Source organism: Podarcis muralis, chromosome Z (assembly GCF_964188315.1).
Source record: "Podarcis muralis chromosome Z, rPodMur119.hap1.1, whole genome shotgun sequence".
Lineage (NCBI taxonomy): Eukaryota > Metazoa > Chordata > Lepidosauria > Squamata > Lacertidae > Podarcis > Podarcis muralis.
In genome coordinates this window covers 15,594,663-15,607,945 of record NC_135673.1, presented here as the reverse complement: position 1 = coordinate 15,607,945, position 13,283 = coordinate 15,594,663, and the positions used below count along the sequence as shown (strand labels likewise).

General features: G+C 46.4%; 1 protein-coding gene across 1 annotated transcript in view; it reads right to left on the bottom strand.

Annotated features, from left to right (window-relative positions):
• Positions 1-411: 411 nt before the first annotated feature.
• FIBCD1 (fibrinogen C domain containing 1) overlaps positions 412-13,283 on the bottom strand; it is a 71,816-nt gene continuing 58,944 nt past the window's right edge. Inside the window, exons 5-7 of the mRNA XM_028715533.2 lie at positions 5,981-6,077; positions 2,672-2,851; positions 412-1,722 (exon numbers count right to left, since the gene is read on the bottom strand). Coding sequence (XP_028571366.2) covers positions 1,463-1,722; positions 2,672-2,851; positions 5,981-6,077 — 537 coding nt within the window. The 3' untranslated portion in view covers positions 412-1,462. The remainder of the gene's footprint in view (positions 1,723-2,671; positions 2,852-5,980; positions 6,078-13,283) is intronic.

Here is a 13,283-nt window from a genome sequence, read left to right as displayed (position 1 = left end):
CAGCTTCAAAAGGATTCACAAACAAATGTGGCTGATTCCTGTGGCTTTGAATTAGTTAGGCTGAGAGAAGATAGAGGAGTCCAGCTATGCCCGAAGGCTGGCCATTCTTGGTTTGCATGTCCTGGTGCAAATCATTACTCTTGAGGTGCTGACTCCATCCTTCACCCTGGTGCTTAGTTTGTCCTTTTGTCCATAAGAACAGTGGGGCACCCTCCAGTCTTCGTGCAGCAACACAAAGAAAGTGTTGTGACTAGAGATGTGAGAAGACATCCCTTTTGGTTCTGCCCTGTAGCTGTCACATGTAACACCGTTTCCATTCCGCTCCTTTTTGTCTTCCACGAAAACTACTCATCTCATCTGCTGTGATGAAATAATGTAACTTACACAATAAATTACGCAGGTGACATATGCTGTCATTACATTATCCCACCGCATTTATTTAATGCAAAGGAAATGCAGTGCAGATCGGTGTGTGTCTGTGTGTGTGTGTAGCATAATCGGTTACAGATCATCGGTAGACTGGAAGCAACAACAAAGGCAAATACTGAAAATAATCGCTGGAATGATTTCTGTTCCAGACAAGAAGGCGAAAAAGCAAACTGTTTCAGCAGTTCCTGCTCCTGTTTCCTTCAAAGTTCTCTTGATGCCCCTGGTTGTGACAGCGAGGCAAGCTCACACCAAATGAACAGAGGTTGGATATGTCAAGGATTCTTGAGTTGTGATTCCTGCTTCGCAGTGGACTAGAGTAGATTACTCTTTGAGTCCATCCAACTCTACGATTCTATGATCCAGGAGTCATTTTCAGTGCAATCCATGATGTGTGATTTCCTGACAGCACAGCAATATTTTCCTTTGGCTTTTCTTTGAAGCACTGTCAGTCATTCTCAGCACTGACACAAAGCCTTCCTTCCTTGCTGTGGGTCTATTTCATCTCCTTCAGCCTGGCCTTCTATGTGAGCTCACCTTGCCTAAAGATCAGGCTGTTGTTATAAATAACATGATTACATCTCTACTATGGGGTGGGATGCTGGATATGCTTGGACCACTAAGAGATTCACACATTCTAGGGGCCAGGTTCTTTGGCTATCAAAGCATCTCTCTTTTTTCATAATAAGAATAAGAATAATAAGTAGTCGTCGTCGGGGTGGGGGTGAGTAAGATGGCTTCCATTGTGCAGCTGGGGAATCCTTCTTGCTTGTGTTTATATGGGAGACTTGTGGACTTAAGACAACCCTTGCTTTGAAAGAGGTAGAGCTGGTGCCTTTGCTTCCATGAACCGGCTGTGCACATCAAGGGGAACTCTTGAAGTATTAAAACATTGGTTGGTGGGAAGGGGGCTCTTTCAGGTCCTGCTGCCCCAGACTCAGACAAAAAACAACACTGAGCTACGGGGGACTGGGGGTGTGGGTGTGGGTGGGGTGGGGATAGAGAACAAGTAGGGTGATGTGGGAAGGAGACTTAGCTAATTCTCATCTCTGGCAGGCCGGATCTTCATCTCAGTGAACTTGAGGGAGTACTGCCAGCCTGTCCATGAGGACCACTCGATGCCATCGGCGTAGGAGCTGTGGTGGCCCTTCAGGTACTGCCCGTTCAGGTTGGAGGTGTGGCAATTGCGGTACCACCAGGCCCCGTGGTAGAAGGAGGCACAGTTGTTCTCTGAGTGGTCGTTGTCCAAGTCTTTGGTGGTGAACTTCATGCCATTGTGCTTCAGGAACGAGTCGCCTGCAGGGGGAAGGAGTCATTTGTCAGGGTGGGGTGAGGTCTTTGGAAAGGGCCACTTGGTGGACAGGGACATCTGCCCTCCAACTCCACAGACAGCCTATTGAAATTTGCTCCAAAAGCTCTGAGCAGGTCTGTAAGAACATAATAAGAGTTTGCTGGAGGAGGCCAATGGCCCATCTAGTCCAGCATCCTGTCCTCACAGTGGCCAACCAGATGCCTGTAGGAAACTCACAGGCAGAATTCTGGCACAAGCACACTCTCCCTTCCTGAGGTTTCCAGCTACTGGTATTCAGAAGCATTACTGCCTCCAACCATGGAGACAAAGCATAGCCATTGTGGCTAGCAGGTGGCGCCAGATCTGCGCTAGGGGTCAACATTCTGGGACAAAGTAATGGAAGGCTGAAAAACTAAAGGTGCAGGTTTTGGTGAGGCTAAACAAATGAACAGAACTGTAGCTCTACATTTTAGAAAGGGTTTTGCAATTCAGTTGAAATAAAATTTTGTTTTGTTTTGTTTTACGTCAATAAAACTATAAATATTTGCTTTCTGAGTTAGTCCCTGACAGCTGAGAGCTAAATTCTTCCTTGCAAATTGGACGTTCCGACCTAAATGTTCTTTCTGTCAGGGTGAAATGTCAATTTCTGACCTGAAGTTTCAATTCTGAGCAGCTGTTTTGAAGTGGAAATTTGCCGTTCTGACAGGCCCGATTGCTCGAATGCTATTAGCACCGGTGCTGTTCTGGATATAATGCACGGTATTTTGAGCACAGAGCAAATGGCCTTCCTTCCTACCTTCCTTCTTTCCTGGTGATCCACGAAGAGGTATATACCCCAAACTTCCACAGCTATTCACAAACACACATCCTCAGTGCACAAATATCCACTGCACATGCGTATCTTTTCCCCCTCTCACACATATCCCCTCTGCCCTAGGCACCAGGCAAACTTACCTGCTGTCCCAGAATAGTCAGCAATAGTAACTGGATAGCCATCTTCCTCAGGGTCGACAGAGAACAAACCCACCGAAAATGTTCCATAATGTGCATAAGCTGTGCCATTATCAAAGTCCTCTAGGTCAATGCGCAGCTCGTAGCTGGCTTGCGTGGTCAAGGCATGGATCCTCTTCAGCCCTATTAAATGAGTTTCTAATCAGTTTATATGTGGGACATGGATGTGTCCTTAAATACATTACCGTTTGTCAGACACTGCATTTTATAAACGAGGAAATACAAACTTTGGAACTCCCTGCCTATTGACATCAGACAGGTGCCTTTGCTGCACTCATTTCAGCACCAGCTATAAACATTTTTTTGTTTAAGCAAGCCTATCCAGACATGTAGAATGCTGACATGTTTTAATCTCAGTTTAAACTTCCTGGTTTTAATTGTATTTTGAAAACTTTTAAATAGCTGTTTTGTACTTTTTTACTGGCAATTTCATTGTTTTATTTCTTTGTATACCATTTTGAGAATTTGATATATTTGGTTTTTGGGTTTTTTGCAATCAAGCAGTACTGTGGTACCTCTGGTTGCGGACGGGATCCTTTTCCGGAGCTCCGGTTGGATCCTGAGGTTTCCGCAACCGGAGGGACTGCTTCTGCGTATGCGCGCGTGGTGAAAGCCGGAAAAATACTTCCGGGTTTGCCGTGTTCACATCCTGAAGCAACTGGAGGTATGTATATCCAGGGGTACCACTGTATATGCATTTTATGAAATACATAATTTGCTACATTCATTTTAGAAGGTGCAGCCTTTTCAGAAAGCAGCTTTCTTAAGGCTACCAAAAATATTAAAAATCAGACCTGCCTAAATGTGTGACGCGGGTGGCGCTGTGGTCTAAACCACTGAGCCTAGGGCTTGCTGATCAAAAGGTCGGCGGTTCGAATCCCCGCAACGGTTTGAGCTTCCGTTGTTCAGTCCCAGCTCCTGCCTACCTAGCAGTTCGAAAGCACATCAAAGTGCAAGTAGATAAATAGGTACCACTCTGGCGGGAAGGTAAATGGCGTTTCCATGCGCTGCTCTGGTTTCGCCAGAAGCGGCTTAGTCATGCTGGCCACATGACCTGGAAAAACTGTCTGCGGACAAACGCCGGCTCCCTCAGCCAGTAAAGTGAGATGAGCGCTGCAACCCCAGAGTTGTTTGTGACTGGTCTTAACGGTCAGGGGTCCTTTACTTTACCTTTTAAAATGTGTGATGGGCAGATATTGGAGATTCAAGATTCTGCACTGGGTAGTTACCGTTAAGTTACAAGTAAGGAGATTCTGACACAATGTCAGAAAGAACTTTCTGGTGGTAAGAGCTGTTCAACTGTGGAACCGACTTCCTCAGAAAGTGGTGGACTCTACTTCATTGGAGGTTTTTAAGCAGAGGCTGAATGGTCACCTGCCATGGATGCTTTAGTGGAGATTCCTGCATTGCAGGAGATTGGACTAGATGATCCTCAGAGTTCCTTCCAACTCTACAATTCTATGATTCTAAGGATGTACAAAAGGGACACGGGTGGCGCTGTAGTCAGAAGGTCGGCGGTTCAAATCCCCGCGACGGGGTGAGCTCCCATTGCTCGGTCCCTGCTCCTGCCAACCTAGCAGTTCAAAAGCACATCAAAGTGCAAGTAGGTACCACTCCGGCAGGAAGGTAAACGGCGTTTCTGTGCGCTGCTCTGGTTTGCCAGAAGCGGCTTAGGCATGCTGGCCACATGACCCGGAAGCTGTACGTCGGCTCCCTTGGCCAGTAAAGCAAGATGAGCGCTGCAACCCCAGAGTCGTCCATGACTGGACCTAATGGTCAGGGGTCCCTTTACCTTTACGGATGTACGAACATAAGAAAAGCACTGCTGGATCTGGCCAATGGCCCATCTAGTTCCAGCATCCTGTTCTCACAGTAAACAACCAGGTGCCCCATTGGGAAACCCACAAGCAGGATTTGAGCATAAGAGCAGCACATTCCCCTCCTGTGGTCCCAAAGCAAGTGGTATTCAGAAACTGGTATTACTGTCTCTAACTGTGGAGGCAGAACATAGCCATTATGACTAGTAGCTATTGATAGACTTTTCCTCCATGAATTTGTCCACTCTGCTTTCAAATCCATACAAGCTGGTGGTCATCACTGCATCCAGTGGGAGGAAGTGAAGAAGTCCTTTCTTTGATCTGTCCTGAATCTTCCAACACTCAGCTTCATTGCATGTCCAGAAGTTCCAGTGTTATGAGAGAGGGAGAAAAACCATCCACTTTCTCCATGTCATGCACCAATTGGAGGTGGGGGTGGAAGAGGCCATGGGATATTAAGAGCCCAGCCAACACAACAAGGAAAGCTGCTGTTGACTGTTGTGTCATGTGCCTTATCCACAATTTAGTCCCACTTCCCAGACCAAACCTTCCCAGCCTCTGTTTCATGCAGCTTTTAGTGTGGGCCTTCAGAGGCTGAGAGATGGGATTTCACTGCCTATCAATTAGGACTTGCAAAAGCACCTCTCTAGAGGTGGGTAGTGAGAGGGGAGAAGGAGTCCTGCTGATCATTTCTCAATTAAGAGGTGATTTGGGGAAAGTTGTCATTCGCCATGAGTGATGACTCCTTCTCTCCCATTTTCAAACCTCTCCTCCATCACACCTGGTGTTCTCTTTAATTACCAGTATTTTAAGTTATACTTGCAGGCTGCAGGCTCCTTAGGTAGAAATCATCTCCACAACATGACACAACCGTCAACAGCAGCTTTCCTTGCAAACCCCAACAGTTTTGATTCAGAGGTTTCTGCTCGCTGGTGTGCAGCTTATCTAGGAACAGGTCAAGGCTGGCATAACAGGGAAATACCAAAGTGAACAGGTGCTTGGAGCGTTTGGGACATTTTGGTTTTGAGAAAAAAGCAGTAGGAGGCAACATAATAGAAGTTTGTAAAATTATGCATGACCTGGAGAGAGTGGGAATTTCTTCCTTTCTCATAACACTAGAACTCATGGGTATCAAGTGAAGCTGAATGATGGAAGGTTTGGGACAGATAAAGTCCTTCTCCATGCAGCACATAGTTAAACTATGGAACTCACTCCCACAGGAGGCAATGAGGACCACCATCTTGGGTGAGCCAGTCACTGCCTCTCAGCCTGTAACCTACCTCACAGGGTTGTTGTGAGGATAGGATGAAAAGGAGGAGGAGAATCATGTGCACCACATTGAGCAACTTGGTGCAAAAGGTGGGATAAAAATAAATAAAGCCACTTCTCTGCCTCTTCCCCAAAGCTGTGATAATAAAGGCCAAGATGCACATACCGAGCCAGTGTTCTCCAGTCAGTTTCCCAAATCCATCCCTGTAAGCTTCCCACCCGCGGAAGAAATTCACAGAGCCATCCTCACGCCGCTGGAAGACCTGTAGTGGGAGAAATCAGTGCAGGATTAGTAAGAACGAGAGAGAGAGAGAGAGAGAGAGAGAGAGAGAGAGAGAGAGAGAGAGAGTGTATGTGTTCACTGGGGGAGGAGGCGGGGGCGAGCCTCCGTCAGCTTTGTCTTTCCCTCCCCCATTCACAGTCCAGTTTGAAGAGCGATGGTGCCGCTTTATCAGATGAAAGAGCCGAGATGCAAACTAAAAACCCCGTTAAATTGGCTAATTATGTTGGAGTGGTTCAGCGAAAGGGACTCTGAAGAGGCTTCCTGTCAGGATTAATAGGGAGGTTGACACTGAAACCAGAAATGTTATGTTACAGATATGGCGGCTATTAATTTTCTCATTCTAGGCTATCACCCAGGGAGCTTTCTTCCAGCCCAAGGGCCGCATTCTCTCCTGGGCAACCTCCTGGGGGCTGCATGCCAGGCTGGGAGGGAGGCAAGGGGCATGAGCAGAGTTCAAGGGCACATTCCAGCCAGGCAAAAGCACTCAAGAAGGATACAAAGCCTAGGTAGTATGGAGTGTGGCCTATGGAAAGAAGGAATGGCTGAGGAGGAGGTAAAGCCCGAGGGGAGTCCCAAGGGTTGGATTGAGAGGTCTCCAGGGATCCACTTGGTCCCTGGGACTGAGGTTTCCCAACACTGTTGTAGGGTTGCTGTTCTTTTAAGTAATGTGCAAAGCAGACATAAGAATATAAGATGACATAAGAATGTGCAAAGCAGACATGAGAATATAAGATGACTCCTCCTGGATTAGTCCAGTGGCCCTTCTAGTCCAGCATCCTCTTCTCACAGAGGCCACTCAGATGCCTGTGGGAAACCAGCAAGCAGGATTTGAGCACAAGAGCCCTCTCCCCTCCTGGGGTCTCCTGCAACTAGTCTTCAGAAGCATGCCTGCAACCCGTGGAGATTAAGCATAGCCATTGCAGGTAGTAGCACAGCCCTCTCCTCAATGCATTTTTCTAATCCTCTTTTAAAGCCATCCAAGTTGGTGGCCACCACTGCATCCTATGGGAGTGAGTTCCATTTTTTAACTATCCTCTGCGTGAAGAACTACTGAATTGTATTCTGCCTTTTGGATTACCAGCAGATCTCCCCTTAGTCATGTGTTATCTCATGATTCAGTGTTTTATAACTTGCTAAACTTGCTGTGGGGCACATGACCTCCCTTCAGGTGCCCACGGTCTGGTATTTGTGAGTGGCGTGCCAAGTGATAGGGAAGCCCTGCTGTGTTGCATTTGAACCACGGCGTCTTATAGGCAAACCCTATGTAATGGTGAACGTGAACATTTCAAGCTGGCTTTCATTTCTGGGCAACAAGAGTTTTGATTAAAGATTAAGCAATAACGAACTGTGCATTTACTGGTTCGCCTTACCCCCTTCTGCTGTGGTTCTCAAATTAGCCAAGTGAAATGTCCTCCTTTTGGTACTTTTCTTGCTTAATTAAACTTTGATCTATTGGCGGGAGAATCAAGAAAATACCTCCTGTGTCTGCTACTCACCATTAATTAAGCGTCCATCCCCTGATTTAATGAAGCAGGGGCACATTTTGACTGGAAGGGCACCAAAAGGAAAGTTTACTTTCAGAACAGCTGAGTTCTCAGATCACTGGATTTTCAGCCGTGACCTAAAGGGCCTTTCAAAGTTGCCCATACAAGTACAATGGCCCATCCATTTACTTTAAAGCAGCACTCTGGTGATGGTAACCCTATTTCCACTGGTGATGCCAATATGCCACCATTACCCTCAGGCTAATAATGGTTGGAGGGTTGGAACTGGGGTATTATTTCTAACAGTGGCAGGGAACCCTTTTCCGCTGGAGGGCCGCATATTATGGGCAACCTTCCAGGTGCCAGATGTAAAAGCAGGCAGACATGAACTTTACCTCCATAAACTAAGCTAGTTTCATAGCACATTGAAAGCTGCTTATACCGAGAGTCAGGCCAATGGTCCATCTAGCTCAGAATTGTCTACACTGACTGGCAGCAGCTCTCCTTCTTCATATGTGTTACTTCAAGACTAGATTACTGCCATGTGTTCTATGTGGGGCTTCCCTTGCATTGATCCAAAAGATGGAGGTAGTGCAGAATGCTGCAGCCTGGTTGCTGACAGGACTGAGATATTGTCAGCATATCACACCTGAGTTCGGAGATCTGCACTGGCTGCTGTTTTGCTACCAGGCCAAGTTCAGTGTGTCATTATTATATAAAGCCCTTAACAACTTGGGACCAATTTACCTGCAAGGTGGCCTTATCCCATTTATGCCCACTTGACCATTTCATTCGGCAGAACTGGCACTCTTACAGGTGCCATATAATACCCACCCTTCATTTTTAAGTAGTGTGGCAGCAACTCCCTGCCTATTCATATCAGGCAGCTGGCTTCATTGTATTCTTTTTAAAAGGTAAAGGTAAAGGTACCCCTGCCCATACGGGCCAGTCTTGACAGACTCTAGGGTTGTGCGCCCATCTCACTCAAGAGGCCGAGGGCCAGCGCTGTCCGGAGACACTTCCGGGTCACGTGGCCAGCGTGACAAAGCTGCATCTGGCGACAAAGCACCGGCTAAAAACATTTTTGTTTAGACAAAGATGTCCAGATTCTTAGAAAGTTGATGTGGGTTTTAATCCGTTTTCAGTCTACTATTATTCTCATCCTTCAAAAGTATTATGGTTGTTACTTTTCCTTTCTGTAACCTGCTTTGAGATTTCCTCCCCTCCCCCCCACCATTTTATTTTGTTTACAATCAAGCAGTTATAAATTTTATGGAACAAATAAATACGTGGAAAGGCAGTATTCTGGGTATAGGGATCCCAAACAGTATGGGGCTTTCTAGTTTAAAACCAGCACTGGGGGAATCCAACGGGCATCAAGGGAAGTTGGGAGGTTCACACGTTCTCATTCCATCCATCACTGCGTTCTGTGCTGGACTCAGTTTCCAAACCAAGAAGCAAACAGCTTCTGACCAGCTTACTCTCTGTACATTTGTCCAAGCCTCTCTTTAAAAACAAAAACAAAAAACCCACCTAAGCCAGGGATCGCCACCATTTCTGTAGTTAATTTTGCAAGTGTGTGAAATATTTACAGTCAATTGCATTGGGTGATAGGGAGTTGTAGTGTTCTGTGGGAGTGTGTGTTGAGGGGGAGGGGAAGAATTATCTCTGACTGATGTCCTCCCTCTCCTGTTTTCTTCCCATGAGCTGCACAAACATCCCCCACACCAAACCCTTTTGCTATGGATGATTCTTCCTGAACAGATTCGGGCAATTTCATGCTGCATAAACTGCCCATGATTACATTATTGCAGTATCTGGAGGTTGAGCTCCACCGCGGCCAGCATATGCTTCAAAATCCTGATGTGTTTCTGTTGCATCACAATGGAACATTGTTAAGGGGCAGCCAGGAATTGGGCTCCCCACAGTCTTAGTCTGGGGCTGTGTGCTAACCTGGCAGACAGGAAAACATGGATAGATTTATTTATTTTTTTAAGGTGGAAAAAGAACAGGATTTTTCTTTTCTTTTGAAAGGGCTGTACTTCAGTGGGGGAGCACATGCTTCATACAAAAAGGTCTCTGGGTCCATCCTCTGCATCCTCAGATGGGGCTAGGAATGTCCCTTTCCTGAAATCCTAGAAAGCTGTTGCCAGTCAGTGTGGACTATACTGAGCTTGACGGTTGAATGGTCTGACTCAGTATCAGACAGCTTCAGATGTTCCTAATTAATTCAATCAATACTTAAGAACATAAGAAGACCCTTGCAGGATTAGGCCAATGGTCCATCTAGCCCAGCATCCTGTCCTCACAGTGGCCAACCAGATGCCTATGGGAAACTGACAATCAGAATCCGAGCACAAGAGCAACACCCTCCCCTCCTTAAGTTTCCAGCAACTTGTATTCAGAAAGCTTTGCTGTCTCCAACTATGGAGGCAGAACATATCCATCATATCTAACAGCTATCAGCAGCCCTCCCCTCCATGATCTTGTCTAACCCTCTTTTAAAAGCATCTAAGTTGATGGCCATCAGTGCCTCTTGTGGGAGCAAGCTCCATAGTTGAACTATGCGCTGCCTGATTCTTCAGAACAATGAGGACTAGAATCTTGTTTATTGTGGCTAGGGGAAGGAGATAGCTCAGTGGTAGAGTGCACCATTTGCATGTAGAGAACCCCAGAAGAGGGGCATGACGGGTTCAGTCGCACAGTGTGCATAGTGCATCAGGAGCACTGCAAGAAGTAAATTGACACTCGTTCCAGCAACTTTTGCTTGTTGGCCTGCACAGTCCTTTTCTGTGGCCCCCAGAAGGCTGTTTAGAAGGAAACATGGCCCTTGAGGCTGGGAAGAATTGCCGAGCCCTCCATTAGATGCCCTGCCACAGCTCCGACCAACTTTGCAAGCCCTAGTTTGGAGGCTGTGACATGATGCTCACTCGTCAGGCTCGCCTCTGATCCAAGCAGTACTTACCTTCTAGAATTAGAACCCTTAATTTTTATCCCTGCATTGAGCGTTTGAGAAGCTGCCTTCGCTAAGCCCCTTTGAAAGGGGCTTTGGGCCTGAACAGTTTGACGGCTGAAGGACACTTTTGCTGGAAAGGGGCCCAAAGCTGATTGCTAATGGAGAGCTTTTCTTGGCTCCCACATCAGTGGGGCATGGGGAAGGAGGGAAGGTTATGGGAGCAGGAGATAATGCAAGCTCCTTCATTAAGCTGCTTTGACCTCAGGCTGCAAAGTAGGCCAGTTGTCCACGGCACTGATGGAGGAGGGTTTGGAGGGGCTTGAGTTGCATTAGCGGAGAGCTCTCCCTCGCTCTCATTCTCCTCTCCGCAACCGTCCATGTAAAGGCCTGATTACACAAATGCCTTGAGAGATTAGTGGCCCGAACAGCTTTGGTGATAAATGCCTCTTTGCTGATTATCCCCCTTTGTGGAGGTGCAGAGACAGCCATGCATGGACCCCGAAGTGGCGCACAACGCCACAGCCACAGTTCCTTTGCCCCTCAATATGACTTGTTATTTTTCCTCGCCCAGAGCTGATTTCTCTGTAGCCATGTGGGCTAGAAACCTGAATCTGAAATCAGGGGAATTTGCCATCCCTTTTAATCTTGCCATCAGTACGTCATATAAGAAGGTCTAACAGGATCCAAATATGTCTGGTCGCAGCCAGGGAGTCCCAAGCAGATTAACACAGCCATCAGAAGGAAAAGGGGCTGTGACGTTTTGCTAATAGCTAAGGTGTTGCGGTTGGGTCTGTATCCCTGAGGACTTAGTTTTATTGCTGGATCACAAAGGGAAAGCATTCATAGCTTCAAAGACAAGGGTCAAGAACTCAATACTCAAGTGTTCTATTCCAGGGTCAGAAAAGAAATTGATGTTGTTTGGTAAGGCTGCCAAGCTATGATTGAAAAACCAATGGCTCCTTAGGCAGTTCAGAGACAGGCTGTGCTGGGTAAATCTGGGGAATGGTGGCTGAATACTACTAGGGTATCAGATTCCAATATCATTTTCTTCATAAAAGATGGCTTTACACACAGGTTCACGTCTGCCCACCCATGGCATGGCCACGAAGAGGAGATCGGAATTTTCTGTTTTAAATTGAACACACTTTAGCATGCCATCCCAAACTAACCATAACAGTGGTTAGTCTTAACTATGGTTTGTCAAAAAACAACAACCTTGTAAACCACAGTTTGAAGTCATCTTGTTCATGCAAACCATCATTAAGATCAACCACAGGTTATCCATGTTCAGGCATCACAGCAACCAGTCAGTGGTACAAAATGGACACAAAGCTTTTGAAATTCTTGCGAGCTGGGCCAGGCGGTGGGAGGATGCAAGCACCCAAGATCACTGCAACTTGTTTTTGTTTAGCGTTGCACCTGGTTGAAGCCACAAGGCGGTTGGCAATAGTACTGTACTTATCGAAGGCAGACTACAGGAATCCTGACTACAGGGCTTACTTATCTCCTGATTCAACCCCAAAATTTACATGTGTGGGTTTCCTGCCTGTCCCAGGAAGTGATCAGTTGTGACCTTCCTGGAGGTACTTGCAATGTATTTGTGCATTCAAGCAATTGGCCTCAGTGCTACCCACAAATCATCCAGAGAGTGACAGCAACAGTTTTAATAACCAGGGACCACTCAAGAGTGTATTGCTTTGATTCTGCATTAACTGCACTGGAATAAAGGACTGTCACTTACGCGTCACTGCAAAAGAGGTGCACATATATTCATAAACTGTGCATCTGCTCTTTTATATGCATAGGTCCAGATTTAGACATACCGTAATTGCTATAATTGAAATAGACTGCATTTCACCCTAATGGAGAAGGCTGTGACCAGGTGGCCTCTGCCTGCCAGGTGCTCACCATTGATGGACAACCACAAAGGCCCCTCCTGCTCTCCCCTCTTTGGATCTGTTAACTTTACAGCCCTTCAAAACAGAGCAGTGTCCTTCAGCCTTCAGCCCCCAGATGTTGCTGGACCAATTCAGCTCCCAGCATCCTCCCAGCAAGTAGCGAGAGAGAGAGAAACATTTTTCAGCCTCTCTCACAGCACTAGAATTTATGGACAGCTGATTCAGGAAGGATAAAAGAAAAGACTTTTTCCACACAGCACATTGGTACACTATGGAACTTGCTCCCATAGCAGGCAGCGATGGCCACCAACTTGGATGACTTTAAAAGAGGATTAGACATGGCTATCAAAGATTAATAGCCATGATGACTGTAGCTCCGCCTCTGTGGCTGGAGGTGGTAATGCTTCTGAATAAAAGTTGCTGGAAACCTAAGCAGGGGAGATTGCTCTTGTGCTCAGGTCCTGCTTGCAGGTTTAGAATTGGGGCACCTGTTTGGGATGACATACGGGCCTTTGTTCTGATGCCACAAGCAAGTTCTTCTGTTTTTAATTTTGGGGAAAGCTGATCTGGGTACTGTACATCCTCACCCCAGAAGCTAGTTATTTGTTTATTTCATAACATTTATACACTGTTTGTTTGTTTTTATAAAAAAGCCTCAGACTGCTCTACAAAAGATAAAACAGAAAAATCAATAAAAACATCACACCCATACAAAAGTTAAAATACTAAAACAGATGAAAATCACCTCAACATTCTAAGCATCTGGCTAGGCTTGTCTAAACAGGGATGTTTTTAGCTGGTGAGCACAGTGAAGGCACCTGCTTGATCTCAATAGGCAGGGAGTTCCA